Here is a 26,421-nt window from a genome sequence, read left to right as displayed (position 1 = left end):
TTGATGTGTGAATGCTCTAACAAAAAATAATTCTTTATATAACACAATATATGTTGAAGGATTGGGATCTGGAATGCAATTGCACCGTGCAATTCACCTAATCCCTCCACAATTTTTTTTAATACTTTCTTTACTTATTTTTTATATTAAATGGTTGAGATTTAAAGTTACTTTTTGTAATTTTAATTCTCATTAATTTTTCTCAACCATCCATATCAATCGCATTTAGTGCAATACTTTTTTTTTTTTTTTCTAAATTGTAGTTCTTTTTAATTTTTACAATTGATTGTCCCTTTCAGAAATACTCAAAAGCCAAAAGGGTCCAGCTCCTAATTATCAACGCATTGAAGATGTAAGTCAGCTAGCGTTGATTTTGGCGCACACCAACCTATAAAACAAGATGGGTCCGTGAATCAAAGTCAAATAATTGCCCAAAGTAAGCCACGCCCTTTTTTTGGGGAGCAAGCAAGTAAGCCATACCTAACCAATGTAAACACTATGTTGAAAGTAGTATTTTCCTTGCACGTCTTTACCTTCTAGGTGGCCAGTGACCACAGATATCCAGTTCCAATTCCCATTTCCTTCGTTCATCCCAAAAAAAAAAAGTTTCCTTTCCCGTTGAATGTCTCTGCTTCACATATTGACTCTGCCCTGAATTTCACTCCTCTCGACCCAAAAAAAAAAAAAAACAAAAAGGTTTCATTTAGAGTGGAGATTTGCTGCTGCGCCTCTTTGTTGTCTCCTTGGCACCTCTTTTTACCAATATCATTGAACAGACACCTTGTAGTCATTCGTCAAGCCAGGTATACACTACTGTACTGACTCTTCCCTTATCTCACTTGGTTTCCAAAATTCCAATAGTTTGTCTCTCTTTTTGTTTTTGGGTTTCTTTTTTGGGAGGGGTAGTTTGTCTTCTAAAACTTATGGTACTAAGATTTGATTGTGTGTATAAAGTGTTAGGGACTTTTGTGTTTGGGTGAAGAATTTGGAAAATTCACAGAAATTCACAAATGATAGGGATTTACTTTACATCCCTTTTATTTAAAATCCTATCATTTATCATTTCTTGGTTTGGATATAAAATATATGCACAAAGAAATTCCGACCATCCCCTCTATTTTGGTCCTACTTCCACCTATCCCTTACTGATAGAAACCAAATTTTAGTACTTTTTTTTTTTTTTTCCTGCAAAAAAGAACCAAAGATATTAAGCTCTTTCAGGCTTTTAGCCAAATAAAATTGCTCATAAGATTGCAGCCACAAACAAGATCACCATCTTGAGGTCTTCAATAGAAAGACTACTGCAGTAATTTCTTTAGTTAACTCCCGTAGCCATCTTTTTAATTGAAATCTAGGTATAAATAACTTTTTAGGTAATCCTGGAACATGAAGAACGATGCTTCATCTTCTCACATTTATAGTGAGGTCTAATCATTAAATTCATGATGGAATTCACCATCAATGTGAGAAAGGGGAACACCATTTCTCCGTCCTCCGAGACAATCTAGGAATTTTTCGTAAATAATACTAGTAAGACTTTTGTTAATGAATGAGTTAAGGGCATTGGTTAAAGGGTATTTAATTCTTTATTAAATAATATTCTTTAACCATCCTTAAAGTTTTCCATTATTATACTCACTTCGCTTTTAGTTTGGAATTAGACATTTACTTACCATAAAATGAAAAATATTTACATTGATCTTCTCTTGATGAATGAAAAAAGACTTTAAAAGATAAAGGATTTGGATTTGACCAAATCTATCAAGAATATTAAATCTTTAAAATCCTTGGATTTGAAATGAAAAAAGACTTTAAAAGATAAAGGATTTGGATTTGACCAAATCTATCAAGAATATTAAATCTTTAAAATCCTTGGATTTGAAATGAAAAAAGACTTTAAAAGATAAAGGATTTTGATTTGACCAAATCTATCAAGAATATTAAATCTTTAAAATCCTTGGATTTGAAATGATATCTAAAATCAAGATATTTAAACCTACTGATTTAAAATCCAACTTCAAGTTTCCAAACACAATTTGAGATTTCCCAAAGAATTTACCCAAACAAAGCATTTGATAAATTCCCCCTCTCAAATTCAGATGCTTCCCCCAATCTTGACTCCAAATTCTTTATCCAAACACACGATTAGATTTTATTGAAATAACATTTCTTTAAATGTCCTTAGTAGGGGTGTATAGGGAACTCGTCAACTTGCCAAAACCGACCCGATTCAACCCAAGGTTAGTTTTTAAGGGTTGGTGGGTTGGTTTATGATTTTTTTATTTTTTATTTATTTTTTTACAGTGGGTCGGGTTGGTTTCGAGTCATAAGATTCACAAATCTCCCTAACTTGACCTGACCTACCTATATTTAATATATATTCAAAATAAAAAAATATTATATAATTTTGTTATTTACTTTTTTGCCCCTCTTCCTAAATAAAACTTAAACCGTAAGTTCTCCTCCCATAGTTTGTATTTGTTTGGTGTTATGATCATGATTATTTGGTTATAAATTTGTTCTTATTTGTGGTGGTGTTGTTCTGATGCTTAATTTAATAATAATAATAATGATAATAATAATAATAATTAAAAAAAATGTCCAACCCATGAGTCCAACCCAACCCAACCTAATCCACGCGGATTGGGTTGGGTTGGGTTGGGTTAGACCGCTGTGAAGTGTTGGGATTGGGTTGGGTTGGGTTGGGTTGGGTTTGACTGCTGTGAAGTGTTGGGTTGAGTTGGATTTTTTTTTTAACCCACCATGGTAGGTTGGGTTGAAAAAACTCCTTAACCTGACCCAAGCACACCCCTAGTCCTTAGCAAGTGGGTGGCCATAGCCCCAAAAACATAAAAATTAATGTGATTACCTAACTCATATATATGGTTAGTAATCCTATTCAAATACAAAATAAAAAAAAAAATATATATATATATATAATTTTTACCGAAAAAAAAAATCTCTTATAAGTAGGGCTGTCCAGTCAACCGCTGGACCCAACCCACCTATCCCTGTCGACCAAACCCGACCCGCCACCGATTTAACCGACTTCTACGACAGTCGGCGATGGATTGCTTCCTCCAAAACCCGACTTAGACGGGTCGGACGTCAGTTCTCCTACTTCAAAATCCGAGAAACAAGAACCGATCGACCCACAAATACTTTGGTGTTATTTGATAAATTCGGCAAGTTTTGAGATGTTTTTGACTAGATCTTGGCTAGATTCGGTGAGATCTCGCTAGATCTAGCCGAGATCTTGGCTAGATCTAGTCGAGATCTTGGCTAGTTCCGGTGAAATCTCACTGGATCTAGCCGAGATCTTAGCTAAATCCGGCTAGATATCACCAGATCTAGTCAAGATCTTGCTGAAAATGGCCTAGATCTCGCCAGATCCGGCGGGATCTTAAAGGATTTTGGCTGATTTTCATTGTTTTCTCCCCGGAGTTTCTCTAGTTTCCAGATCTCGACTCCGACCGATCTGACTGCCATTCGTTGATGTTCCAACCCGTCCAAACTGATCATCCTCTCAGCTTGCAGCGGGTTGAGAGTTTGTCCACCAGATTTGGTCGGGTCGGATGTGAGTTGAGCCCAAACTCGATCCGACCTGACCCATGGACATGCCTACTTATCAAGGGCGGCTCAAGGCCTAGGGCCTCCAATTTTTAGAAGATTTCACCCTAAATGGCCCCGATTTGTTATAGAAGGGCCAAAATTGTAGAATAATGTTAGACACAATATATATGAGTTAGGAAATGGAAGTTAATGGAAGGACTAATAATATTCATTTTTTAAACTTGAAGGATGAATTGTGCGCTTTCAAAACTTAAAGGACTAAAAACGCTCGGTAGATAAACTTCAAGGACCAACAATATAGTTTCGCTTAAAACTAACAAATTGATGTGACAGTGTGTGTAATTGGCGGAATTCAATTATCTAATAAATGAATGCTTGAAATGTGTTTCAGTGATTGGTGACATATCTATTTGTAAGGTCTTTTTTTTTTTTTTTCTTTTTTTGGGAGAAACATCAATTTGTAAGTTATATGTAGTAAAAGTTGTTATATATCTACTCTCTAGTAAAAATTGTACTACCTCTAGTATCATTCTTACTCACATACGAAGAAACATTAAATCTAGGAAAAAAAAATGTTTCATTCTAGTCCAAACTTTAGGAAAATCCGTAGTAATTGAAATTATGTGCACTAAATTTCGATATATAGGCCAAATCAGAGGGGTAATGTTTCTTTCATTCTACCCCTCTCCCTTTTGCATTCTAGATTTTATTTTTTCAAGGAAAAAGAAATCATATATCAATACTACTTGTTTGACTCTGTGCCCCATCAGCACTTAACGTACATATTTTTGAGTTCACTAAAAAAACCGTACATTTAGAAAATCAGAATTTGGAGGATATTATATTGACAGCAAATTCAAATATGGGGACTAAAATGCATTCTTCTGTCATAATTTATTTTTATTTTGTACATGGACAAAATATTTGATGTCCCTATCGGTATATATCATGCAGGGACTTGACAATGGAAATGTTAGGCTCAATTCTTGAACTTGGAAAAATGATAACGGTTCCTATTAGGGAATTTTACAATCATAATAGAGAATTTGATGAAAATCTGAAGAATCTCAAGAGGAAACGGAAAGAATTAGAATGTGGGAGGTTGGACATAGAATCAAGATTGGGGGCAGAACTTTTTCCAGGAAAGAGACCAAAGCAAGTTGTTCAACTTTGGCTCCAAAATGTAGAAACAATTGATGAGGAAATGGAAGCAATTGAACAAGAAGCTAGCACAAGGAAGTATTTTCGTGTGCACATAGGAAAACTTGCTTGCAAGAAGATACAAGAAGTGGAGGAATTGATTGATCAAAGAGGCAGGTTTGTTGATAGTTTGGTAGTTGATCCACCTGTAAGCCGTGGAGCTGTATTGCCAACTACAACATTAGTGGGAGAGAGTACAGCCAAAAGAACAATGGAAAAGATTTGGGAACACTTATTAGGTGAAGATATTAGAAAGATCGGTGTTTATGGTATGGGAGGAATTGGTAAAACGACTGTCATGAAACAAATCAATAATTTTCTGTTAAAAGAAACGGACAAGTTCAATTACATCATTTGGGTTACCGTGTCAAAGGCATTCAATGTTATCAACCTACAAAATGAAATTGCATGCAAGTTGAATTTAGATCTTTCAAAGTTCGAGGATGAAACAACAAGGGCAGGAGAGTTAAAATTAGAATTGGAAAATAGGGATAGGTATGTCTTAATCCTAGATGATATGTGGGAAGCATTTCGTCTTGAAGATGTAGGGATCCCAGAACCTACTTCAGCAAATGGATGCAAATTAGTGTTGACAACTCGAGATGTTGAAGTTTGTAACAAAATGAGTTGTGAGAAAATTAAAATGGAGCTTCTTTCAAAAGAAGAGTCATGGAATTTGTTTTTGGATACAGTGGGTCGTGATATTTTAAATACTCCCAATTTTGAAGCAATTGTGAAAGAGGTTGTTAAAGAATGTAACGATTTGCCTCTTGCAATCATTACGATAGCAGGAAGTTTAAAAAATGTTGTTCATGCTTCAGAGTGGAGGAATGCATTGGAAGAGTTGAGGACATCAATAAAGGGGCCTAATAATATAGATAGTGCAATATTTGAGAGGCTTCGATTTAGTTATAAACGCTTAAAAGATGAGAAACTTCAACATTGTCTTTTGTATTGTGCACTATACCCAGAAGACTACAAGATTGATAGATACGAGTTGATACAACATTTGATTGATGAGGGAGTAATACCAAGAATGAAGAGCAGGCAAGTAGAGATTGATAAGGGTCATACCATGTTGAATAAACTTATAAATGCTTGCCTGTTAGAAGGTGGGTCCTACAATATCTTTTCTAATAATGTGTATTTTGTGAAGATGCATGATCTAATAAGAGACATGGCCCTCCAGATTGCTGGTCCTAAGTTCATTGTCGAAGCTCGGAAGGGATTACAAGATTTTCCAGATGAAGAAAAATGGGGAAAAGATCTTGTAAAGGTTTCTTTGATGGACAACTATATATCAAAAGTTCCTTATATATCACAAAGGTGTCCTAAACTTTCAACCTTGCTGCTACAAAATAATTTCTTTTTGAGAAGTATCCCAGATTCTTTTTTTGTGCATTTTCATGAACTTAATGTTCTTGATTTATCTGAAACTAGCATTGTGTCTTTGCCGAATTCAGTTTCTGATTTGGAGAATCTTGCTGCATTAAGGCTTAAGTGGTGTAAAAATTTAAAGCACGTGCCTTCATTAGCAAAACTTACAGCATTAAGGAGGTTGGATCTTACAGGATCAGGAATTGAAGAAATACCTCATGGTTTGGAAATGTTGGTCAATTTGAGATTTCTTTGTCTTGATGATGCACGCTATCTAAAGAAGTTTCCACCAGGGATTTTACCCAAAATGTCTCAACTCCAGTACCTCAAATTTGATTGGTTCTCAAAAACTTTAAAAGTGAATGGAGAGGAGGTTGTAAGCTTGAAGAAATTAGAGCATTTTGAAGGCCAATTTTATGGCGTAAATGACTTCAATACATATGTAAGATCCTTGGAGGGGGGAGGACCAAGCCATTATGCATTGTTCGTGGGAGAAGTAAGGACAGGTGACCTTTTTGGAAAATGGATGGTCGAGGGAAAAACTGTAATCTTAAACGATTGCAATATAAGTCTGCTCCCGACAGACATTCAAACTCTAAGAATTAATAAATGTCACAATTTAAGAAGTTCATGCAATGCTCCATCTTTGAAATACGCAAGAGAACTGAAGTCTATTTATATTTGGGAATGTGAAGAAATAAATGACATTCTTTCTTATTCTTACATCTTTCCTCTTCAGAGCCTCGAGGTTGTAGAACTTCAACATTTGAATAACTTACAAGTACTGTTTAAGGAAGAGAGAGTTGTATCAATACCGGCTGTCCAACCCGGGACCTTTTCCCGTCTCAAAATATTTACATTATCTGAATGTCCAAATATAAAGAAGCTCTTCACGTCTGCGCTGCTGCTAAACCTTGGCAACTTGGAAGAGATTAGTGTTGCATGCTGTGAGCAGTTAGAGGAAATAGTTGCTGCAGCATCTGATGGAGTTGAAGAAAAAGCAAAAGAAATAGAGGAAGGAGTGGACATATCCATATTCCCCCGATTGAGGAAATTGTTATTATGGTTTCTACCAGAACTGAAGACCATCTGCAGTAGCAATAATGTAATAGCTGGTGATTATCTGGAAGAAATTTCGATAAAAAAGTGTCCGAAGCTTAAGAGATTACCTCTTTCAATGCGCCTTATTAATGGACAGCTATCTCCTCTCCCTTCTTTAAGATACATTGAAACAGAGGAAGAATGGTGGGAATTGCTGGAATGGGACCATCGTGATATGAAGAATGTCCTTAAACCCTTCTGTCAACCGTCAGTTATGTTAAAGAATATCCAAATGGGTATGAATCTTTCTTCACCTTTTTCTTTTTAGCTTCCTTGAATTATTCTTCCTATAAAATTGATTTTACAATAGGTTTGTTTTCGATGTTTTGGTTTGATAAGCCAAAGCTGCCTCATGAAATGATTTTGTGGCTGATCCCTTGTTCCTTTGGTTTAATTGCTTATTATTTGACTTTGTGTTGTGTTATCAACTTGTGTTCCTTCTTAACTTGGGATGCTCTTTATTTTCAGAGATTAGTTCTGAAAGCTGCTGTCGATTTTTGCCAGAAATTTGAGGTGGATGTGGCAGAAGCACTTGGAATACATTGCACTGTTACCACTGCAGTATAGGAAGGTTTCGAGCCTCTCAGGAATTCAAACTCTTTAGCCTTAATGGGAGATAGCAACTACTCTGCAGGATATTTCGGTTTTGATGATGTAATTTTTGATTGGGTGCCTAGGAATGCTAATGAATCAGAGCCCATGTTCTAGTTCAGTGGGTGACAAAGAACTCCTTTGTCTTTGTGGATGTTACATCTATCTGAGTGTTTTCCGTTCTGAGCCGTGGCAACCTTTTAAGCATTGGAGTTTCGGAAACTACAGAAGAAAAAGAAAAAGAAAAAACATTTTAAATACAATTCACTTTGGGCTGAGTTTTTTTTTTTTTTTTTTTTTTGTATATATATATATATATTTTTTTTTTTTCACTTCTTATTATTTATCAGTACAACAAAAAAACTCAATAAAAAGTAACATTTCATACCCAAATCTAAAAAAATGGAGAAAAAAGTACCGGCGCTAGTTCTGACAATCTGATGGTGGCAGATTTTTCTTTCTCTATGTTCTTGCAGTTTCGATGGTCTAAATTTGGCCAGGAACGGACTGTGGTCTACCTCTGTATAGCAATTTGTTTTTCTTCTTCTTTATCTCTGTATTGCGAGTGTTTTTTTTTTTTTTTTTGGGAGTATTGCAAGCCTTTTAATTATATTTTAACCGGTTTGTTTTCTTTTTATATTGAGAAACTATTAAATGGTGTTTTAACTTTGTGAAATGTATAATTTATTACTTTTTAATGGTAAACATGGCTGAAAGTTAGATAAGCATTTTTTTCCTATGTGGCAACATGACTTTTAACAGTAGGAAAATACTTTTGCTATTATATATAGATATTAGATTAGCCTATTACAACATTTAAGAGTAACTAATCAATAAGATGGTATCTTATGAGACAATTTTGAGAGACAAACTTCTCATAACATTTGAAATCCACACATTTTGGGAGAGGCAGATCTAAAAAGATACTATTTTAGTTCAAAAAATGAGTGTGTAATGTATGTATAACATGATGTGTAGCAAACTATCATTTTCTTAATTAAAGAGTTTTATAACTTAATTGATACTTGCATCCAAATGAATGTCCTCGCAATGTAAATATCCAATTATTAAAAATAGGTAATTATAGGTATACATTACACTATTAATGTAAATCATACATTGTAGACTATATATATATATATATAATATTATGGCTAAGTTATTCTTAAGGCCTCATAATATCCACGAGATTATGGGTTCAAAATTTTTGCCGTCTACCTCAAGGAAATTCTCCTTGTAATAACCTGGGTATGATTAAAATCTTACCTTACAAATACAAATGTAAACTATAAGAATTTTCCTTAAAAAAAAAGAAAAAAAAAAAAGAGTAACTGCCTTCTCCGTTAGCTTTCTCTATGAATCACACGCGACGTGAGTTGTACTCTGTATAGTAATGCAGTCTGTAGTCCATGGTGAACTGATGCTATTATTACAGGTGTTTTTGGATATCACTTATTTTATTGAAACTTAAAATTTATTATTGAAAATACGGTAGATAAAGGTAAAAGTTAGTTGAAATAGTATAGTAGGACTTATAAATAATACCAAAAAGTGTAACGAAGCCCATAAATAATAGCAAAATTAAACTAAATAGTAAAATAATTTTAATTTTTAATTGCTACCCAAACGCAACCTACGTTAGCTTTTTACCAAATATTCTTAAACCCTTCCCAAAGAAAAGAGAAAAAACACACATGCTTTCAACAAAAAGTACTACTACTACTACTACTCAAATACACTCCCAATACCAAACCCACATATACAAAAACTCGTACATGCAAAAAGCAAAGCACCCATAGATGAACACTGGCTTTTAAGCTTATTAGCCCCATCGAAGCACACCCACAAGGAAGAACAACATTCCACACCACATCCACATGGCCACTGTGCCTGCTTTCCTAAACCCATCTTTCCTCTCTCCAAAACCAAAACCTCCCCAACCAACCACCACTTTTTCTCTTACCAAACCCTTTCTCACTCTACCTCCTCCACCTTCTTCTTCTTCATTTCGGCTGCAACGATGTCGTATGGCACCCAAACCGACCTCTGCAGTATTAAAGGTTGCATTTTTTTTAATGCCCACCATCTGTTTGACAAAATGTTTACGTGTGCAATTACATTACTTTTTGTTTTTTTAGGATCATTTGGGTCGTGTTACTAAGACTTGGAGTGATTTTACGAGCTTAAATCACTGGGTTGTGCTTGACTATTACCGTCTAGTGAACTCTGTGAATGCTCTTGAGCCGAAGATTCAGAGTCTCTCTGATGAACAGGTTTCTGGGTTCGAGTTCTTTTTCTCTTTGCTGCAGTTTTAATTTTGGGAGAGTGCATTTTTTGTATAAGTGTTTTTGTTTGTGTTTGCTTTTATAGCTGACTGCGAAAACTGTGGAGTTTCGTCGCCGGTTAAGTGAAGGGGAGACGCTTGCCGATATTCAAGCTGGTTGAACTTGAACTATCCGTTTTTCTGTTTCAATTTCAAATGTTTAGAACCTTGGATAATGCTTTTGATAATTTTGTAATGTTAACGTTTGTTTGATTGTGATCTTTGCAGAGGCATTTGCTGTTGTTCGTGAAGCGGCGAGGAGGAAACTTGGAATGCGCCATTTTGATGTCCAGGTATCGCTCTTGTTAGTCTTGTTTACACATATGCATACACAAATTTTACTGCTGCTTATTCACTTATACAAAATTGAGCTCATTACATGTTGCGAATGTCGATAATAGATTATTGGTGGAGCAGTGCTTCATGATGGGTCTATTGCTGAGATGAAAACGGGGGAGGGAAAGACATTGGTGTCCACACTAGCAGCGTATCTTAATGCCCTGACTGGTGAGGGTGTTCATGGTATGTGGTCTCTCATAACTGGTTCACTACATGGTTTTAGTTTCTGTGACAAATGAGAAAATTTTATGGGAAATTACTACATTGGTCAATAGAGCATAGTTTTAGAATTAGTTGATACTAGGCTCCTGAACAGCTATCATATGTAATTTGTAAGAAAATTTTGGGAGAGGAGAATCTATGAGAAATACTTGAAGGCCCAAATATATAGATCATTGTTAAGGTTGAGAAAGCCAAGAACATGTATGAGGGAGTTCATGATTTTCTGAAAAATGTAAGAGCATACTAATTAGAATAATATCATATGAAAGGATACGACCTCCTATGACATAAGAGGTGCTTTGTGTCATTTTCTATAGGTACTAAACTTCTTCGTAGTTTGTTTAAATTCTATTTGTTAAAGTCTTGTATAAAATGATTTATTTTGCACATTGAGCTCTATCGAAAATAACACCTCCTACCCCTGTAAGAGCAAGGTGGAGGGCATGATTGTGGGTTCAAAACTCACTGGGCACATAACTTACCAATTAAAAAAACACAATACTGTGGGTACTTCAAGGCTTTAGTAGGATTGGAGGTGCATTGGGTCCTTTTTTTACTTAATTTTGATGAATTTGTTTGTTGTCTATATGCCGTATTAATCCTGTTGTTCTTTCTCCCTGTCTCTACAGTGGTAACTGTTAATGATTATTTAGCTCAACGTGATGCTGAATGGATGGGTCGTGTTCATCGTTTCTTAGGTCTTTCTGTGGGTCTAATTCAGGTAATTGCCTGTGAATCCAGCCAAAAAAAAAAAAAAAATAGAAGAAAGAAAGAAAAGATAATTGCCTGAGTAACTGTAAATTTTCAAGTACAGGGCTAAGCTTGGCTAGTAGCCTAGTACCTGGGTCCTTCTGATGTAATGTTGGGGACATAAGGGCTGGGCCTCCTGACTTCCAGTAAATTTATTTTGTATACAATGAAGATAGGTGTAAATCACCACTCAACACACACATCTATCCTGCAGCTTAACAGAGATTTGATCTTTGGTTGCTTGTGTATATAGAGGGGTATGACAGCCGAAGAGCGAAGATCCAACTATCGATGTGATATAACATACACCAACAATTCGGTAAGTAGTTTCCTCTTTTGTGTAGTACAGTACATTGATGCTTGTACTTATCTAAAAAAAAGTAGTACATTGATGCTTGATGCTGGTATTTTTTGCCTTTTTGCAGTTATTTAAAATTGTCTTCATGCATTTGAATAATGACTTTTATGTGCTTTATTTATTTATTTATATTTTGTTACTGCTTTTTTTGTTGTTCTAAATGTCATCAGGAACTTGGTTTTGACTATCTGCGCGATAATCTTGCTGGAAATAGTGGACAACTTGTGATGAGATGGTATTTTTCATAAAATTAATTGAAGTTCATCTTTATTCATGTTATTGGACTCTTAGCAATATTTTTCTTTGGAACAGGCCAAAGCCATTTCATTTTGCGATAGTTGATGAAGTTGACTCAGTCCTTATAGATGAAGGAAGAAATCCTTTGTTAATCAGTGGGGAGGTGATGTCCTATATTTTTAGTGTTGGTTATTTAAAAATAAGAAATGACAGTAGTCAAATTTGTAGCATTATCTTGTTAACAGAATATCCTTCCTTTTCTGTATTTCAGGCTAGTAAAGATGCCGCACGATATCCAGTTGCTGCTAAAATAGCTGAGCTGCTTGTGCAGGGCCTTGTGAGTCCAGTCTTTTGCTTTCTTGTTTGGTTAAGTGACAAATTAGAGCAGTTCAGAAGACTCTTGTAATTTGGATTCATCATGTTTTAAGTAAAATAAACCGCTCTCTAAAACAATTCTGTTGACAGCATTACAATGTGGAGCTTAAAGATAATTCAGTGGAGTTAACTGAGGAAGGGATTGCACTTGCTGAGACCGCTCTTGAAACAAATGACTTATGGGATGAAAATGATCCTTGGGCTAGGTCAGTATCTCTTGCTTATGTTGTCAATGTGATTATTACTGGTTGTGACAAAGTTTGTGTAGACCATCAACATTAACTCCTGTTTATGTTCTCTTGTATCTTTCGCTATTATTCGCTTTTTAGCTTGTTCTTTCAAGTAACTACAAACCAACCTTTTTCTTTCCCTGGGAAGTTTCAACAACTCTTATTTTCTTTGGTTCACAATCCTCCGGTGATTGAAGTGAATATTGAGTTGTTTGAACTTACTGGTTATTTTGTTCAATTTAAAATCAGCAATATTGAGTTGTTTTGATTCAACTTACAACTTACTAGTTAGTACTGAATCATCACAGGTTTGTGATGAATGCTTTGAAAGCTAAAGAGTTCTATCGGCGAGATGTTCAATACATTGTTAGAGATGGGAAGGCTCTCATAATCAATGAGGTATTACTTATATGTATTTGTGCATTTTAATTCTTTAAGATTGTTCCTTTATCAGATAATTAGCTTCTCTTCTTTTGTTCTGATTTGTATTTTTATATTTGTGCTTATGTATTTTGAGATATGGTTATTGTAACTGTTATACAATAAAAGTTCATGCATGTTATGCCCAAATAATGCTGGCTTTTGCTATGGCAAGTATTGATTTAGTGAGTTTCTATGTCAATAGTAAGAAAATTACAAAGCAGAGCACATATCAAAAGATTACAAAGAAGAGTGATTAAAGAATCCCAATCCACTTAACTGAAATCTGCGTACTCTGTGCTCATCCCAGCAATTTGAAAGATAAAAATTTTTATTGATATTTTTTCTCACCAATTTCCTTAGACTTACATTAGCGATATGTAAATCTATGATATTTTTATCGTCTACAATCAGCTAATCATATTTATGAATAATATATATATATATATATATATTTTTGGATAAGTAATATATTAAAATCAAATCCGCTGGGGACTGAACCCATATTTTATGAGTAAGTAGATGGAAAATATCTGAAATTGGATAATAAGGACAGCAAATTAGTTAGGCTTAAGCATCAATGAATGCCTAAGGGCTCCCCTAGTTTTGAGGAAAATGAGAAGGAAATTAATTAGAGTTGAAGTTGAGAAATATCTTGTAGAGCAAAGAGATCATGTATATACCAGAAACAAAATGTGCACGTGGTTTATTTTTTTACTTAGAAAACAAAATACATGCACATGTTTTTAATTTTTCCAAATCAAAGGAACACTTGACCTTTGGAAGTTGTTCCAGATGCAACGATTTAAGTATATGTTATGCACAAAATGAGGGTTCTTGTATGAGGACACTGACAGATACCATTCAATTGGGGTATAGTTCAAGTTCTGGACTTGCTTGAGGAAAATGATTCATAGTGGTGTTTCCAATGGAGACGTCCGAGATTCAAATTCTAAAAAATCCCCAAAAAAAAAAAAAAAGGACCTGGAAGCAGTTTTAGACAATACCATGGAGATAGAGAAACTGTGTAATTTTAAACAAAGGGAGCTCATACTTCTTATAGCATGATGTTTATTACCATATCAGTTCATTTTAAGGGGAAGGAATTTTGGGTGGATGGCAGACTAGATAACCATGTCCAGAGGTTCCAAAACCTTCTTTTATAACAGGCATGATTAGGTGCTGTTTCTCAATAAATTGTGTTTTATGCTCTTCAATTCAAATTTTGTTGTTACATTAACTAGGAGTTATACTAAGTATACCTATGAAAAATAAGAGTTGCGCTAGTTGTAACTTAAGCCTATTTTATTACACACACATCTTTTGTGGGATTAAATCATGTTGTTTTGAAAGATGCTTATTGTTAATGGATTGGACATTAAAAAAAAAAAATGCAGCTGACAGGCAGAGTTGAAGAGAAAAGGAGATGGTCTGAGGGGATTCATCAGGCTGTAGAGGCTAAAGAAGGTCTGAAGATTCAGGTATCTTGATGTTTAACGTTAGGTTATGAAGTTTGTTCTGCTCATTTTTATGATTGCGTTGAACTTATCTGATTCAAAGTGTCAATTTTTACACTTGTTAGGCTGATTCAGTTATTGTGGCACAAATCACATATCAATCACTCTTTAAGCTTTACCCAAAGCTGTCAGGGATGACTGGGACTGCAAAAACGGAGGTATGGATGTTAATATGGATTTTGACATTGTAATTAACTATATTTTGAATTTAATGCTTTGCTAATTTTTTGCAATGCATTTCTCACAAAAAGAGTTATTATTGCAGGAAAAAGAGTTTTTGAAAATGTTCCAGATACCAGTTATTGAAGTGCCCACCAATCTTCCAAATATTCGTAAAGATTTACCCATCCAAGCTTTTGCTGTAGGGCATTTGATATTTATTCTTGATTTTGTTTCAGGTTTTCTTTATTTCAACTTGACTAATGACTTGGGTTGCGTTATTTTAGACTGCTCGTGGAAAATGGGATCATGTTCGTCAAGAAGTTGCATACATGTTTAGACTGGGTCGTCCTGTTTTAGTTGGAACGACTAGGTAAATCTCTGGTTTGCTTGTCAATATACCTGTTTTAACAATCTTGCACTATGCTTTGTCTGTGACTAATTTAATCTGCCTCTATTTTACATCCTAATGTTTGTTAGTTCATAACTTGACTTCTTACAGTATGTTGGATGTTTCTTGCTGTTACACTTATTTGTGCAAGGACCTAAACTTTGTAGAAATCTGGCTCTTCTATGCATAATGGCGATGAAATATTGATGATAAAAAAAAATTGTCACAGCAATAAGAGTATCCATATCCTCATGAAGCCCTTCCACCGGTACCAAGTAGGCTAAGGTTAATATTCCTATGGTTCTATGAAGTTTAATCTTGAAATGGCTTGTTTTGAATAATAAATTAATCATTAGAAAGAAAATTGCATGGGCAGATCCTTCCTTGATAGTAATATATGGAGGAAGGAAAAGCAAAGCATTCCATGCCCTATTTTGATGTGGTAACTTGTTTTGGAATATGAATGCATACCTTTCAGATTATGATTTACAAAGGGATGAACATGACTTTGTCATTTATTGTAATTTAATGCTATTAGTTATTTCCTTTAGGCCCATCAAGTTAAGTTAGTGATTTATTTATTTTTGCGTTGGTGCCATTTGATGTCAATCACCTTGGTTTAGTTTGTATACTGAAATATCTTACCTTATATGCATCCAACTAGTAATATTATCTTTTGAAGGTTTCAGAGGCAGCTGATTTATGACTAAGAGCTCTTATTTTCTTGGTGCAGTGTGGAGAATTCTGAACATTTGTCTGATCTGCTGAGGGAATGGAATATACCCCACAATGTCCTGAATGCACGGCCCAAGGTTTGTTAATATTTTACTCATTTTGACCTTACCGTTGAATGCACAATTTGTCTCTTGCTCATTGGATGGCCTTTTGTTTTTTTTTTTTAATTAATTAAATCAGTATGCTGGTAAGGAGGCTGAGATTGTTGCCCAGGCAGGGCAAAAAAATGCCATAACCATTTCCACAAATATGGCTGGTAGAGGCACTGATATAATACTAGGAGGAAATCCAAAGGTAGGTGTTCTTGTTAGATTACTTATAGACGTCCAACTTTCAATTTAAAGAATATATCCTATCATGACTACTGGGTAAGTTAAGATGAACTGATAATGCATATGTATCTATATTTTTAGTTTGATTACTTTGATATTATCTTGTTTGGAGTATCACTTTGACAATGAGCAGGACTTCCTGTCGTTTCTGTTGTGATATGTAAGATGCTTGCAAAAGAAATTATAGAGGATCAGTTACTTTCGGCTTTAACACGAGAAGCTCCTAATGTTGAAGTTGATGGTGGGGAAATTTCAAAAAAGGTGATCCATTGTGGTCTCTAAGTGCTGCTAAACAATAAATTCTGTGTTTAATCAATCTTTTGGTATAGGTATTGTCAAAGATAAAGGTTGGATCATCATCATTGGCTCTGCTTGCCAAGGCAGCCCTAATGGGTTGGTGACCTCACATTTGAAATATTTTACTCCAAGCTCATTTTGGATGAATTTTCTATTATATTTTTCTTTGAAGTATGCGTATTTATAATTGATGTTTTCTGTTCATTTCTATGTGAATCACCCAGCTAAATATGTATGCAAAAGTGAGGGTAAGAGCTGGACATATCAAAAAGCAAAAACTTTGATCTTGGAAGCTGTGGAAATGAGTCAATCAATTAATTTGAAAGATATAGAAAAGCTTGTTGATGAAGAGTCTGAGATGTACCCTCTTGGCCCTACTATAGCACTAGCTTATCTGTCAGTTCTGAAGGATTGTGAAGTCCACTGTTCACGTGAGGGGTATGAGGTGAAAAAAATAGGGGGTCTTCATGTGATTGGCACATCCTTGCATGAATCACGAAGAATAGATAACCAGGTGAGCCCTTAGTTGCATGATGGTTTCAGTGAAAGCCAACATTTTAGATTCTAAGGCTACTCCCTTTGTACTTGGGTTGAGCCCCCCCATTGGGTAATTTTCATTGATTTATTCACTCATTTGAAAAAAAAAATATAAGTTTGTGGTTCCTTGTTATGTATTCCAATTTAGACATGGTTCTGATCCATAAATGGTGATGCTTTTAAATAGCTTCGTGGAAGAGCTGGAAGGCAAGGGGATCCTGGATCAACACGGTTTATGGTGAGGTAGTATACTGTTCAATGGTATTTGGTGTCTGTAAATAGTTATAACAAAGAAAAATGGAGTAGAAAGTTTTTAGCTATCTGTAAATCTAAATGGCTTTAGTCAGCTATTATAATATAGAACTCAAAATGATTTCTGCTTCTGCTCATTCCCTTTTCAGTGTACTGAACAACAGGTACTAAAAAAGGAAATAAATCCGCTCTGAATTGAAAGGGGTTCAGATTCTTAAATCCCATATGTTCAAAGCTATGCTAGTTATCAAGACTGATGCATTAAATCTGGACTAATTAAGTTTGAGGGCCATATTATTCCTTATAGCCTTGATTCTTGGGTGATTCTGTGTGGACTTATAATTTATCTCTCCTTTCATTTTGGAACTAATAAGCATGTCTGGTTGAATAGGCTGTGGTTAGAAAAACTGCAATTGGTTTCTTGCAGCCAAAATAATTGGACACTTGTGTGGTTACGTTAGGCTTGGATATGTGTTGTTCAACTTTTATTCTTTTTATTTGTCCTTTTCCTTTTTGAGCAGAAGGGGAAGGTGGGCTGGGTGGATGTTTTGGGAATGTAATTCTCTCTCTAAATTATACGCAGCACAAAAAGGGAGGAATAATGGAATATAAACATATATGCAATGTATATAGATATTTAAAATTAATTGTATCAAATATGATGAGTTTCAGAAGAGAAAACAAATGATAATTTTCAATGAATTTATAAACCAAAATGAAGAAGGTGAAACTTGTAAGATATTACTTAACAAAAGTTAAAATAGAAACTTGTAAGATCTATAGGGGCAGGATCAAATGCAGCTCTTGGTAGTCGGTACTGCATTTCCCATATATGCTCTAAGTTTTCTTATTCCTTTTAGTCAAGTCAAAGAATTTACCATTGTGAATATTATTTTGTTATGAATTAGTTATCTGTTCAGTCTGATTTGCTGAATGGAGTCAAATTATGAACTAAGAATAAGGAACCTTCATATGTTTATATGTTAAAGAAAGATAAGTTAGGTGTAGATGTTGAAGTGACCTAGTCATGTGGCCTGCTGGAAGATTGGAGATAATTAAATTATTGAAACTATGAGTTTCAAAGAGTGAACATTGACATTTCCATATAAGTTAAGTGGCTTTGATAAAACAAGGAGTGCTACACTAATCTATTATTATCTTTTATCTCATTTTTCATTTGGCTAAAAGTTAGTTTTGATGTGTTGAATCATGATATTGTTATTATGATCTTTCGGTAATTATGTGATTTTTAAAGTGTAATGTTTTTCAAGGAGTGGACTTCTAACACTTTAATTTATAACTTTGTCTTTGCTGTAGATTCCACATGGAACATCGAACCAAATAAATGAACTTTTTCAGATTTCTAATATTCTTATTTTTAGTAAGGTGCTTGTCTTAGCTGAAGTCTCATACTACATATTTATGTAACAGCTTGCAGGATGAGATGTTTCAAAAGTTTAATTTTGATACTGAATGGGCAGTGAGACTTATATCTAAGATTACAAATGATGAGGATGTACCAATTGAGGGTGAAACAATTGTAAAGCAGGTTATGGTCTAACTTTTCCATGATATCCTTTTCATCTACTCATTCTTGTATGCTTTTTTTCTTTTATTATTTGTTTATTCTTTTTTGTGTTTGATTAGAATCTTCCTTTTATTGCTAACATAGATTATCATAAACTTATAGCTCTTGGCATTGCAAATCAATGTGGAGAAGTACTTTTTTGGCATAAGAAAGAGCCTGGTTGAGTTTGATGAAGTATTAGAGGTATGCATGGAAGTGCCTTTTCTAAATTTTAGGTACAACCCTTTCTTATGAATTGCTTTTACACTGCAAAGGTCTTTGATATTTATTAGATTTAAATAAAACTTGTGCTAGTCATCTATCAGTAATTTGATTTTCTTATTTCAGGTGCAAAGAAAGCATGTCTATGACCTTAGGCAATTAATTTTAACGGGTGATAGTGAAAGTTGTTCCCAATACATTCTCCAGTGAGTGCCTTTTAGTTTTTAGTAATTCCATTTGTGCTACTCTGTCCTGTTAGATCACATTTTGAATGTTGAATTTTTATTTTTATTTATCATTATTTTTATGGTTTTCCCCCCTATAAAAACAATCTTATAGGTACATGCAGGCAGTTGTGGATGAAATTGTTTTTGGAAATGTTGATCCATTGAAGGTAGTTTGGATCTTGTCATAGGATGTTGTATATTGCTGTGCACTGATTCATTTAACTTATTGCCCTGTTTGTGTCTGATAGCATCCAAGGAGTTGGAGCTTGGGGAAGCTCTTGAAGGAATTCATCTCAATTGCTGGGAAGCTGTTGGATGGTGAGCTGATTTGTAACAATTACTCGGTCTTGGATTTCTTTGCACCATGTTTTTCAAAGGCAAAAATACCATTTTGGTTTCTACATTTTGGGGTCAATGTCAATTTCGTCTTACATTTTGGTAGCAGACAATTTGGTCCATGTTATTTTCAACTTGCAGTAATTTGGTCCTTACCGTCAACTCAGTAACGGAAATTGACTGCAAGTTGAAAATGATAGGGGCTAAATTGACTACTACTAAAATGTAGGGATCAAATTGATAGTGACCCCAAAATGTAAGGACCAAAAATGATATTTTGCCTTTTTAAAATTATCAAATTACAATGATGGTATGCTTTGTTAAAATATATCCTCAACAGATGGAATTTTTGAAGACTCATTTGCAGGGATCACTAAGGATGCATTGCTAAAATCCCTTGGACAACTACATGACTCTAGTTCAATTGATATTGACAGCTTTTACCTTCCAAACTTGCCAAAACCTTCAAATTCCTTTAGAGGAATACGCAGGAAGAGCTCTTCATTGAAACGTTGGCTTGCTATATGCTCTGATGATTTGACTGTGTGAGGGCTCTTAATAATCTGCTTATAATTGAAGATACACACACACACACACACACCAAATAAATAAATAAATTCTTGACTTGGACTCAGTATTATGTATAATGTAGGAATGGAAGGTATCGGGCTACTATTAATCTTCTTCGCAAGTACCTTGGAGATACTCTAATTGCTTCATATTTAAATGTCATAGAAGAATCAGGTTATGATGATGCATATGTCAAGGAAATTGAGGTATGATCCTTTCTCCTTATATGTTCTCTTTCTGATGGAATAAAAGCTCTGTTTCTTTTTGAAAATTGAACTATGCTAACAAGAGTTAATACTAATTCTTCCTTTGTATACTTCTCTGTACTAGGGTTGCCTCTTTTTGTGATTTTTATGAATTTGATTACTTACCCCAAAAAAAACAAAAAAGCATTGATAGTAATTTGACTTGTACATTATAAATTATAATTACTCAACCTAGTGGAGTTCTTGTTGTACAGCTATAGCATAATGAACTTTGGCCATTGTCTTCATACTTGCCCTCTTTTTTTGAAGGGGGCAAATACTCCTTTTAACCGCAAGAAATGATTTTCACATAATTTTATGACCTATTTATTGAGAGAATTAATCTTACGGAACATAAAGAAAAGAAACACCATATTGTTTAACACATTTTTGGTTACTTTATTTTAAATTGTTTGTGCTGCTCTCTCTCTCTCATCCGTTCAAAAATATTTTAGGTTGTAGTATATTTCATTAATGAGAATACAAAAAATTTAGCTAATCAACATAATTTTTTTATTATCATTATTATTATTATTATTTTTTCTTATCAATTTAGAGCACTTTTGTTTCACATGAAAACAACAATAACTTTATATTACTAAGATATTTTTAAATTGAAAAGTTAATTCCACTAATTCTAATGTGAATTTACTGATACGGGAAGCGCTAAGAACATTTAATTTTTGGAAGTCTATTATATCTTTATTGGTAAATTAGATATATATATATATATATATATATTTTATGCCTTTTTAGTTAATTAGGTTCATTTATTTATTTTCCTGTTCTTTAATTTCAGTGTTGGTTTTTTCTTGCTTTTGTTTTGGTATTATAGCAAAACTCGATTTGTGATTTTCACCCATAACTGTCGGTCACAGCCAAAACCGTAACAATTAGAAAATCCAGCTGCCGTTGATTCCTAATCATCCCTGAAACCTCCACACCATTGATAGCCATTCCAGCTACTGTTGTCATTTCCAAAGCAGCCCTACCCCTCAACTGCTAACAAAAATAAAAAAAAAGTTTAAAGCCCTGCCACCATCCAAAGTCCTGATCTTGCCACTAACAAACACATTTGATCCCACAGCCCAAGACCCACCCATAAAAAATAACCCTTATCACTGGTATACCCTTATCCCATTGTTGTCATTGCGCTAGGAAGTTGACTCAGTCGCCACAAGCATGTCGTATTACCATGATTGCCTTGACCCAGATTGACCTTCCATGAACATTGATCCTCCCTTGTTGCATTGACACTGGCAATTTCCACAAGTCTAAGTCTGCGAGTCACGTTGCTTGTTGCCACTGGTGCTATGCTGCCTCCATTATTACTGCTTTTGATTGCAGCTGATTGTGAAGAGCTTGTTGGGTCAATGCAGTCCTTTTGGTGTCATAGTCTGTTTTATAGAATTTGATATTTCCAGGTTTCCAAAAAAAAAAAAAAAAGTGATAAAGCTAGAACAATAGTGGTACATGTGGGTCAGCCCATTAGCCCACACATTAGCATATCAAGGCCTGCAACACACCAGCCCAAAATACATATTCAAGACCAAATCAGGACTAGCTTAGTTAGCAGCCCAAACCTAGTCTAGGTTCTTTCTACAATATATTGTTGAAACTTTATTCTTCTAGTGAACCATGGTAATATTGAAAGCGCCTACTTTTGATGCTCTTCAAGACCCATGGGATTTCACGAATTGGTAACCTGAGATGCACTAATTCTTTGAACAAGTATGGTCATCATATAGCAAGAAAGATAGGTTTTCCAAGATAAAACTCATTAGTAGAGTTCTGGATTACTGGAACAATCTTGAGAACCTTCAATTTAGATTGTGCAAGCTAGCCATTATTGATTGGGAAGAAATGAAAGAAAAGCTTGGAGAGGAATACCTTTTGAAAGAAATATCTATTCCAATCTCAACAAGATGATATATATATATATATATATATATATTGTGGTTAATGTAGGTAGCCTTTCTAAAGAAGAGCATTTGGACTTGCCTCTAGCTAGTAAAACTTCTGGACAATTGACCCCACCTGCCAAACTAGTTTCCGAGTAATCTAGGGGCTAAGCAATTTATGCTCATACTCAAAAATAGTTTTAGCGTTTGTGAAGTTTCCAGTCTTTAAGACCACTCCACACAACTTGCGATGGAGCTAGCTTTAGCAAATCTAGCAAAAATCATTTAGGACTTATTTGCAAAGTTTTCACAAGTTAATACCTCGACTTGGGGCATTGGAAACATCCAAAGATGATAGTTCACAATGAAATTACTGCTTCCCACACTTGAGACAAAGTTGGTAATGACTAATGAGATCTTACGTTGAGTACCACTGGAACCTAGTGTTGAAAGAGAAGTGCAAGTGCCAAAAGATATTGCTTCAATGTGGGTGGAGCAAGATCATAATGTAGAGTCTACAAGGTAAGTTGAAATGTCTTAACCATGTATAGTAGATTTAATTCAACATAATGAAGAGTCAAATATGTTGCTTACTGCTGAAAAGAAAGATTTCCCATTACTTGATGAGGAGAAAGTTCACCAAGAGAACAATAAATCAAAGAGTGCACACATTGCGAATGTATTTGTTATCAAGTGGAGGAGTTCAATACAATGGTGCTTTTTATGGCTCAAGATAAGGTTGTATTATTTACGACATTGATTCACTGCTAGGCCAGCTGAGGTCTTTGTTGCCAATCTAGGCACCAATTGATTTTGTAACTCCAAATGAATTTAACGATGAGGTGGAACAAAGGTTTTTTTTTTGTTCATAGGGCTGACAAAAGTTATTCAAGTGTTGTGCAAGTGTCTGTTTGATGGGTCTCGTGTGTGGGGTCTTACAAATAGTAACTCTCTTCTAGATTTCACAAAATCGCTTAATTTTTGTGCATAATTCTTTAAGGTTACGGTGTGCTCATCATCATGAGCATTAGTTAATCTTTTCCATTAATAAAATACCATTGCTCATCAAAAAAAGAAAAAAAAAAAACCTCCAATCAAGAGAGAATAATGCAGGAAGCACTAAGAAATTTTATTCCAATTTAGTAGTCAATTGGTGTGCTTGTCTCAATAGTTACTAACAAACAAAACACTAGCAAAGAGATGCCCATGTTTTTTCACTTTTTTGTCCAAACCCATTGAGATATGAATATGGGGAACTATTGTTTTCCAATTAGTAGTTAAGTGGTTTAGTTCATGCAATGACTTCTGGAATGCCTGGAAAGGGGAAAATAAAAGATAATATAATTTTCCATTCGGGATCTGTTTACCCTTGGAAATGCTGCTGATTGTTTCTTTTGATTGCTTCAAGAAGTTTTACCCTTTTTTTTTCATTTCCTAATTTTCTTTCATTTTGAATTACAGAGGGCAGTTCTTGTTAAGACTCTAGATTGTTTTTGGAGGGATCATCTAATAAACATGAACAGACTTAGCTCAGCGGTAACATATATGCACCTGTTAATCTGGATCTCATTGAATTTCTTGTACACAAAAGCTTACATAAATTTTCTGTCAGGTGAATATAAGGAGTTTTGGGCACAGGAATCCTCTTGAAGAATACAAAATTGATGGGTGTCGATTTTTCATCTCAATGCTCAGCGCAACTAGAAGGCTAACTGTAGAAACCCTCTTGCAATATTGGTCATCCCCAATGGAGTCCCAAGAATTATTTTTATAGGAAAGTAGAATACTTCTCACGCTGTATGTATATGCATTCTGCTTATGTTTAAGTTTATTTTCTTTTTCAAATAGCAATTATTGTAAGATGTTGTGAACTCAATGTCTCTGTTAGGATTTGTCCCAAAATACTGTCAGCTGGATTCCTTATTATAAGAACTGAAGGATGCTAACTCTTTTCGTTTTCTTTCTCTCTGTGAAATGGATCCTATTAGGTCGGCAGGATGATGTTCTTCTAGTGATGGTGTAACTTGGCAGGATAATATAAGGAGGTCAGATGATGTTCTTCTCTGTGGTAACTTTTGCATCGGATTGGTAAATGCTCATCTACAAGATACATCATATGCATCTTGCTCGTTCTTGTCTGTCTTCCAAACTATGTTCAAACCCAGTTTCATCATACATTTCAGGGATTTTGCAGCACCAGGATATTGGGTAATAAAGTTTATTGTTATTTTATTTTATTTTGGGTATATAGATTGAAGGCAATTGTGGTGATTTTTTATTTATTTATTTTTAAATTTTTGGAATGACAGGAGTATAAAGCCATAAAGGAGTTCACGATAGTTTTGATCTACATGGCCAAAATAATTAAAAAAAAAAAAAAAAAAAAATTCAAAGAAACAGGGTTTCCATAATGGTGTTGCTGAAAAGGGGTCCGGCTCCCCTCCCGTTTGAAACCCTCCCGTTTTCTCCATTTTTTATTTCGATGAATGACACGTGGCAAAGAAGTAATCTAACGATTAGAAGAACACCAACACAATCTCTCTATTTTTCTAATCTTCTTTCCCTCACCTCTCCTCTTCTCTCTGCAAATTACCGCATCACCTGAGCGTGAGAGACCCATCAATGGAAGCTTTATTCAACACAAGATTCCAAAGGAAATCAAATCCAGCAAATCAGATCCCATACCTCTCTTCTCTAGATCTTTTACCCAGAAAGACAAGAATTAAAAAAAGAAAAAACACAACTCAAGAATTAGAAAAACGCTAACTCAATTTTTCTCATCTTAATTTCATTCTTTGGCTGTCCTCTTCTCTCTACAACATTACCGCCGTCACTGGGCAACTGTAAACGCAATCCACACTGCAAGCTATGATTCAAAACCAGATTTCAAAGCAAATCAAACTATGGCTTGTCGGTGTGGATGGGTCCGCAGTTGGAGATAAGAGGCGTCAAAATCCTAATTGGGATTGTTTTCCGTTGGAGGTTGGGCATAGTGCTTCTGCTATGTAGTAATATTCCCTCTTTTACGATCCATATTATGTCTATATGACTCAAAATAAATTGATAATGGTATTGTCTTCGGATTTTTATATTGCTATATTTAACAATGATTTTCGCAGCAGTTTTTTTTTTATTTATTATTTATTATTTTTATTTTTTTTACTGGGTAAAGATCTAGAGAAGAGAGGTACTGGATTTGTTTTGCTGGATTTGATTTCCTTTGGAATCCTGTGTTGATAAAGCTTCCATTGATGGGTCTCTCATGCTCAGGTGATGACGGTAATTTGCAGAGAGGAGGAGAGGTGAGGGAAAGAAGATTAGAAAAATAGAGAGATTGTGTTGGCGTTTTTCTAATCGTTAGATTACTTCTTTGCCACGTGTCATTCATCAAAATAAAAAATGGAGAAAACGGGAGGGTTTCAAACGGGAGGGGAGCCGAACCCGCTGAAAAGAGGTTTCATAAGCAGCTGTGCATGACTGGCTCCAAATTGAGCCAACAAATCATTGACATAATTTTTTTGTGAGACATTACTTTTCCTATGCAATTATGTTTTTAGCCAAAAACTTGTCAATTTTTTTCATACTTATATTTCTTTTTTCAGCTGTAAAATAACACATGCCAGACCTCAACATACTGTTTGTACATTTTCTAGTGTAATACTACAGCATTGACTTTGTCAAACTTTTCTCACGCAGGTTTACTGCCCTTGATGTCTGCCATAGTTTTTCTTGCATATACACACGCACAGGCTTTTATCCTTTTACAATTTTGTAAAACTTTCAACATGCATTTATGCCTTGGAGTTTGAGATAAGCTTCAACTAATTGCCTATCCAAAAATTGTTGTGTTTATTGACTATAAGTGAATGTTCAGAACCAAACACCCAACCCTAAAGAAAAGGTTAAAATAAGAAGAAATATACAAAATAAAAAGGATGGTTTATAACTCAAACAAAGATTGAACTGAAATAAAGAGAAAAACAAAGTGGAGGTGCATCTTATGTTATACTAGGGTTCAACATCTAATCAACTTAGCA

At 34.7% G+C, this 26,421-nt stretch overlaps 2 protein-coding genes across 8 annotated transcripts; both read left to right on the top strand.

Annotated features, from left to right (window-relative positions):
* Window positions 1-442: 442 nt before the first annotated feature.
* LOC115959944 (probable disease resistance protein At4g27220) lies at window positions 443-8,028 on the top strand. 2 transcript variants are annotated; one of them, XM_031078626.1, is made up of 3 exons: window positions 443-803; window positions 4,528-7,487; window positions 7,756-8,028. In XM_031078626.1, the coding sequence occupies exons 2-3, from the start codon at window positions 4,538-4,540 to the stop codon at window positions 7,761-7,763; spliced, it is 2,958 nt and encodes a 985-aa protein (XP_030934486.1). In that variant the 5' UTR covers window positions 443-803; window positions 4,528-4,537; the 3' UTR covers window positions 7,764-8,028. The 2 variants fall into 2 exon arrangements, with proteins under 2 accessions (XP_030934486.1, XP_030934485.1); XM_031078625.1 differs by having other exon boundaries at window positions 7,720-8,028.
* Window positions 8,029-9,524: 1,496 nt separating this feature from the next.
* On the top strand, window positions 9,525-26,054 carry LOC115959943 (protein translocase subunit SECA2, chloroplastic). 6 transcript variants are annotated; one of them, XM_031078621.1, is made up of 34 exons: window positions 9,527-9,902; window positions 9,981-10,115; window positions 10,213-10,282; window positions 10,394-10,458; window positions 10,567-10,687; window positions 11,356-11,447; window positions 11,730-11,795; window positions 12,005-12,069; window positions 12,147-12,234; window positions 12,343-12,408; window positions 12,537-12,652; window positions 12,985-13,075; window positions 14,494-14,577; window positions 14,679-14,771; window positions 14,879-14,974; window positions 15,060-15,145; window positions 15,897-15,975; window positions 16,079-16,192; window positions 16,396-16,491; window positions 16,560-16,623; window positions 16,752-17,041; window positions 17,252-17,307; window positions 18,748-18,865; window positions 19,007-19,087; window positions 19,232-19,311; window positions 19,445-19,499; window positions 19,581-19,650; window positions 20,036-20,213; window positions 20,321-20,444; window positions 23,846-23,920; window positions 23,997-24,181; window positions 24,373-24,592; window positions 24,694-24,813; window positions 25,839-26,054. In XM_031078621.1, exons 1-31 carry the CDS (start codon window positions 9,720-9,722, stop codon window positions 24,156-24,158), a joined length of 3,159 nt encoding a protein of 1,052 aa, XP_030934481.1. In that variant the 5' UTR covers window positions 9,527-9,719; the 3' UTR covers window positions 24,159-24,181; window positions 24,373-24,592; window positions 24,694-24,813; window positions 25,839-26,054. The 6 variants fall into 6 exon arrangements, with proteins under 6 accessions (XP_030934482.1, XP_030934483.1, XP_030934484.1 ...); XM_031078619.1 differs by having other exon boundaries at window positions 20,024-20,213; XM_031078618.1 differs by having other exon boundaries at window positions 20,009-20,213.
* The last annotated feature ends 367 nt before the right edge of the window (window positions 26,055-26,421 follow it).

Source organism: Quercus lobata, chromosome 9 (assembly GCF_001633185.2).
Source record: "Quercus lobata isolate SW786 chromosome 9, ValleyOak3.0 Primary Assembly, whole genome shotgun sequence".
Taxonomy (NCBI): domain Eukaryota; kingdom Viridiplantae; phylum Streptophyta; class Magnoliopsida; order Fagales; family Fagaceae; genus Quercus; species Quercus lobata.
Note: the sequence above shows the minus strand (reverse complement) of the source record. Positions and strands in the feature narration are given on the sequence as shown.

Excerpts from the sequence above, each read along its gene's own strand:
- LOC115959944 (XM_031078625.1), top strand. The coding sequence starts at position 4,538 with ATGGAAATGTTAGGCTCAATTCTTGAACTTGGAAAAATGATAACGGTT. Across the intron at positions 7,488-7,719 it reads GTTAAAGAATATCCAAATGG|AGATTAGTTCTGAAAGCTGC; the intron begins GTATGAATCTTT and ends CTTTATTTTCAG.
- LOC115959943 (XM_031078618.1), top strand. The coding sequence starts at position 9,720 with ATGGCCACTGTGCCTGCTTTCCTAAACCCATCTTTCCTCTCTCCAAAA. Across the intron at positions 13,076-14,493 it reads AGGCTCTCATAATCAATGAG|CTGACAGGCAGAGTTGAAGA; the intron begins GTATTACTTATA and ends AAAAAAATGCAG. Across the intron at positions 17,308-18,747 it reads TCAACACGGTTTATGGTGAG|CTTGCAGGATGAGATGTTTC; the intron begins GTAGTATACTGT and ends TTTATGTAACAG.